Raw genomic sequence first — 5,787 nt, 5'->3', positions numbered from 1 at the left:
TTTTCTCATTAAATAAATATTTATCGAGATATATGTTTACTATATAAAAATATTGAGAAAATGGGTCATGCACTGACAGTGTAAAATATTTTTACACGGTCAACCAATCACCACCATGCATCCAATTAAAACATTCTTTTATTTTAAAAAAACTTTAATGACATGGCACATTCACGACTCCCTATTGGATGACAGTGTAAAACTATTTTACACCGTCAGTGCACTACCTTTTAACTCAAAAATATTTAAGCATATAAAATAATATATTTTCATTATTAATTTATTTTTATCATTATTTAATTAATTAATTTATTTTTGCATAACTGATGAAATTTTCTCTCCAATGAAAGACACGATCCTCTCTCTTTCATATAATAATCATTCATATATTTTCATTCTCTCCCTTTCTCTTCTTCCCCTCAATACTCTTTTCTTTTCTCTCTCTTTTCTTTTCTCCTCTCTTCTTCTCCGATCCTTCATTCTCATCATCCTTCGTTTCTCTCTCTGGTAATTCTATTTCTCTCCATCAAAATTTTCAATTTTTCATCTTCAATTTCCGCAATTTTTCCGTCACAATTTAGGGTTAAATTCTCCCCCATTTGTGTTTTTTGATGAAATTAAAGAACTTGCATTCTTGGGTTGCAACCACATTCCTCCGATTATGATTTCTGACGTTTTTCCGTTAACCCCATTAATAAATTTGCTTTTTTTAATTAAAAAAATTTAATTTTTTTGATTTTGTTTTTTGTGAATTTTCAACAGAGTTAGGTTTGGGATAGTTCATCGTATGTTATATTGATCTCTGATACTCACAAGTTGCAAGCTCTTGTTTTGATGATAACAAGGTACAGTTTGTTATCTGTTCCTTTATTTTTGTCTGGTCGGTGATGATGATTTTGGGTTACGTACTTTCTTCTTTGATCATAAACCTGAAAAATAATGGTTAAAGAAGAAGAAGAAAAAAAAGTTTTTTTTTTTTGTTTCGTAACACTTTTATGGGCCTTTGATTTTTAATTTGTTGATTTTTGTGGTAATCCGAAGTTTGACGAGGAGGTAAGTTTAACCTGATCAAAGTTATCAAACTCGGGTTTAGCGTTAATTGAAGCTCATTAATCGCTTCGATTCAACCTCTTGGTTTAATGCGTTTGTTGATTCTCATGATTATAAGGGCTCTGAAATTAATTACTTTATAACTTTGCATAATTTAATGATTTAGAGGGTGTCATTTTGTGTATGCTTGAAGGAATTTTATTTGGAGTGACTTGTTTTGACTCGGGATGATATTGTTGTTGGTGTTTTGTTTTGACTTGGATTGCTTGTATGCATTTCTTTAGTTCATGTTTGTATCTCATTAATTCTATGTGTTGTTTCTCAATGAAGCTGCATCTTTTATGTTTATTGAATGTATCATAAATTGTTCTTCTTATTTATCAAAGGAACTGGTTAGTTATTAATGATTAATGTTGAAATGTCAAAGTTAGCATGTGAAACATTAACTATATCTTTATGTTTTATCATGTGATGTAGATTGCTTTTCTGTTATTGTATTTGGATTTTAATGTATATTGATTTGCTGTAATTGTATTTGGATTTTAATGTATATTGATTCTAAGATTTTCACCTTTCATGGAATATTAGGATTAACTTGCAACAACACATCTCTACATTATGGATCAGATGACGGATTCGGATATGGATCAACAACGGCAAGGCTATTTTCATTCTGAACATTGTGTTCTCATGAGAGGCCCCAGCGTCGGACATCCTAATATCCGTTCGGTGGTGACTGCTTCAGGGAACACATCTAATGGCGATTCACACTTTTTACCAGATGCTTATGACAATGCTAGGGTGTATGGGATTACACAATACAACGGCGTTCAGCCTCAACATAATCTTGATATGGGCGTTGCAACTGCAGGCAACATATACTATTCTGGCATGAATCCTTCTTCAAGTACCGGTGTTTACCCGCTGCCTCATAGAGCCTCTGATCAGCTGCCGGGTTCAAGCACATTTGCGATCTCCGGAGTTTCCTTGGATAATTTCGGAAGAAGCAATGGTTTTGTAGATGACGGAAGAGGTCCGTACAAAAGGAAAATTGCTGAAGGGATAAGAGGAAACCACCAACATTTTAATGCCTCAACTAGTTCTTCTATTGCTCCCCCAAATGCAAGACACCCTGATGGGGTTGCTATGATGGATAATGCACCATTGCCATTCCGTGTCCCTTCGCTCATTGGAGTAGGGCCACACGGCGGTGCTTGGAGCAGGTCCGGCGAGTCTATTATGATGCATGATCATAATCATTTGATACACGGAAACTATTTGGGGCAGCACTTTCCACCAGCGGCTCCTCCTTGGTTGGACCAGCAAGTGAACAGTAATAGCAATGATGGCCACACTACAGCGTGGAATCCGCCTATTCCAATGCCTTATATACAAGGTAAAGATGAAATTTTTTCTTGTTTTGAGTTTCTCCTTTTAGTGTGTAATTTATAACAACATGTAAGAAGCTCTTTTCAGGCCTTCTAATAAAAAGTGGAAACTAAGGCTTCTCAGATGTGTTAGTCTCAACCAAGCAATGCATTTATGAAAATGAAACGCCTTGTCGATAAATGCGTAGATGTTTTGATTTTGTTTGTGATGTACCTTCCGTGGTGCCAATTAATGCTAGATAATGCACTCAATTTTCTTTGAATTTGCTATGTCGGTTATGAGTTTTGGTGTTCTGACTGTTCTCACTATTATTCTCCAGCACCCACTATTAATGGAGGTTCATTAGAGAGTGCAAGTATGGGTTTGCAGAGGTATCACGACGCAGCCGGTAACCGAAATGTCCTGAGGTTTCCTCCTCCGCCTCCTCCTGTCAACCAACAGCACCCTAATTATCATCATCCAGCACTTCCCATGCCAGGAATAAGAGGTCACAATATCAGCTTTCACCCTCCGGTGACTGCAGCTTCATTTAGGGTTCCACCAAATCCTCCTCGCGGTTCTGTGATCCCTCCACCAACTGGTTTCGAGGCAGGTCCAAGGCATATTATCCCTGCCCCATCAACAGGGTTCCGGATATACCGACCTCATAGGCTCATGCCAGAGACAGCTCTCGCACATCGAAGTCTACCTCCCGTGGGCTTCCTCCAAGTTGATGTAATATTTCCCAAGACTCTTCATATGTTTGCTCCTGTGATTTATTTCCATATGTTACAAATATCTTGATTTTGTTATTCAATTAAACTATCTGTATAGGATGTTGCTTTAATTGATGAAGTGGGAAATCTGATTGACAATCACCGAGATATGCGCCTGGACATAGAGGACATGTCTTATGAGGTAAGTGCGTTGAGATTCAAATTGTGTTTTTCTGTCAAGGTATACATGTTTAGAATAATGTGATTTTAGAGGTTATAGAAAACTTGTAAAATACTTGGTACCTGTTTGGATTGGCTTGGCTTGTTTCAACTTCTTTATAGGAATAATCATCTGTCTGTGAGATTGTTTGGGAGAACTTAAGAAAACAATTTTGTGACATGTCCATAAATCGTTTTCAGCCTATTTTCTTAAGCTCTTCAGGGTAGGTAGCTTATGAAGTTAACCTATAACTTGTTTAAAAAGAGTGATTTTTATTTTATCTTATCTTTTAGTATAGAAATTAGAAATAACTTATACGAAGTACTTATATGAGAACTGATAAGTATTTGTGCTATAAGCGTTTAATTAAGTTGTTGGCCTTACACTTGAAGTTTGACTTCAGGATCTTCTTGCATTGGGCGAAAGGATTGGCAGTGTAAACACTGGCTTATCAGAGGAAACAATTGCGAATAAACTAAAGATGAAAGTTTATTCGCCCAAAGCCACTGCTATTAATCTGGAGGAGGTAGCTTCTGACGATCAAGAAACTGATTCTTGCATCATATGTCAGGTACGATCTTTTAGCAAAGGTTTTATACTTGATAGTTCTAGTTCACACATTCCGAGGTAATTCATCCTTTGATGTATCTTTGTATCTGTATACAATTTCTTAGGAGGAGTTTAAGAACCAGGAGAGGATCGGCATTCTTCGATGTGAGCATGAGTATCACGTGGATTGCCTGACGAAGTGGTTGCTTGTGAAGAACGTCTGTCCCATATGCAAATCAGAAGCTTTGGCTACTGGAAGGAAGGATGCATAGGAAAGGAATCAATAAGTTCCTTCTCTTCCTACCTATATTATTCTTGGATAATTTATTTTTTGGACAGAATTCATATTTTGTTAAGTAATGTAATTTGTATATGTACTTGCACATAATATAGACAGTTCACAACTGCCCAACTCATTTAATCTGGGCACCAGAACTTTGTATCTATCAACTTGTACAGACGTTGTTCTGTCCGATGTATTTACTTCGGGTAATTATATCGGTACTTTCTTTCATTTATTATTTTAATGTGTTTGTGTTGAAGTTCTCATAATGGTCCTTGTGTTTTACATGGTAAATTTTCTCTTCATGTGATGTTGAATGTTTGATTACTTTTTAGTACTAGATTTTTTCATGCTGGATTCATAGATTTGGAACTGTTAATATGATTTATTGTTAATCTATTGGTTAACTATATTTGTAGTAGACATGTACTCTTAAATTTTTGTTTGTTTTTGTCTTTCAATATTTTGGGTCACTTCACTTTAGTCTCACCCCCCTTAAAAGTAATCAAATGCATTCTTACTTTGAACTTTATCACCTTAAACTTTTAATCCATGATTTTTTAATCAATTTTTTGGAAATTTGATTTTTGTTTTTGGTACAAAGTGGATTTTCATTAAGGTTCAACTTTCTCAATGACTTCAACCTTAACCTTGTCTGCTTCAAACAACTTTTTTAAGACCTTGTGACCGAAAAGAATTCCTTCTTGAGTTATGGAATGACATTTTTTTTCTAGTTGAACATCAAGTTCCTTTCTTGACACTTTTCAAAATGAAGAAAATGATTCTTTTAGCACAAATCATTCATGCAATGGATGTCTTTATTGGAAGCAATTAATTATTTTGATTTGATACCCCAATTGCCTTTCTATATAGGAAAACAGTGCACTGAAATTTACCCATACATTATTTGAGAATAGGGTTGATAACTCTTGCATTCAACTATTTTACAATCTCTTTCTTCATTATTTCTTTTATTGTTGAATTGAGCCTCCTACATGCCTTTGAGCCTATGCTTATTAGGTTCAGTTAGCTGATTCTTTGCCGTCTCTTACGGTTGAGAACATGAACCTTTCCTTTATTTGGAATAGTTGGGTTCATCTAAAAGTTATAGTTTTTTCATGTTAGCTTTTGTAAGATAGATTCTCCTCTAGAGAAAATTTGTTCAAAAAGGGAGTGATTATCGAACCTAGTGAGATCTCTTGTCCTTTATATGGAGAGTCGGTTGAATCAATTTTTCATCTTTTTGTAATTTGCGAGTTTGTCTTTGTGTCATATAAGATCTTCTAGTGGTTGGGTTGATAGATAATGCTTCATAGTGACATATGTTTATTTTTGACTCTCCTAGTTCTAGGTGGTAGAGTCAAGTCTATGAGTGGTTCTGTTATGATCAGGCACGCAATTGTCTAGACCTTGTGAAAATCCACAATGATGTCATTTTTAAAGGTGTTACAAAATCTGCTAAACAAGTGGAGGGGAAAAGTATTTTTTGGGTCTAGAAATGGTGTATGTGAACTTTTGCAATTATTTTGACTGTTTAGAACTTTATCGTTTACATTAATCAATAACGGATCAAGTGTTTGTCCTAGTTTTGAGGATGATTA

The 5,787-nt window shown here is 35.3% G+C and overlaps 1 protein-coding gene across 2 annotated transcripts; it reads left to right on the top strand.

Annotated features, from left to right (window-relative positions):
* Positions 1-356: 356 nt before the first annotated feature.
* On the top strand, positions 357-4,417 carry LOC131653448 (probable E3 ubiquitin-protein ligase ZFP1). Of its 2 annotated transcripts, XM_058923585.1 has the most exons (7): positions 357-507; positions 763-845; positions 1,639-2,446; positions 2,759-3,153; positions 3,253-3,336; positions 3,758-3,925; positions 4,029-4,417. In XM_058923585.1, the coding sequence occupies exons 3-7, from the start codon at positions 1,669-1,671 to the stop codon at positions 4,173-4,175; spliced, it is 1,572 nt and encodes a 523-aa protein (XP_058779568.1). In that variant the 5' UTR covers positions 357-507; positions 763-845; positions 1,639-1,668; the 3' UTR covers positions 4,176-4,417. The 2 variants fall into 2 exon arrangements, with proteins under 2 accessions (XP_058779568.1, XP_058779569.1); XM_058923586.1 differs by lacking the exon at positions 763-845 and having other exon boundaries at positions 364-507.
* Positions 4,418-5,787: the final 1,370 nt, after the last annotated feature.

The sequence above is a fragment of the Vicia villosa genome, linkage group LG2, assembly GCF_029867415.1.
Source record: "Vicia villosa cultivar HV-30 ecotype Madison, WI linkage group LG2, Vvil1.0, whole genome shotgun sequence".
Taxonomy (NCBI): Eukaryota; Viridiplantae; Streptophyta; class Magnoliopsida; order Fabales; family Fabaceae; genus Vicia; species Vicia villosa.
Note: the sequence above shows the minus strand (reverse complement) of the source record. Positions and strands in the feature narration are given on the sequence as shown.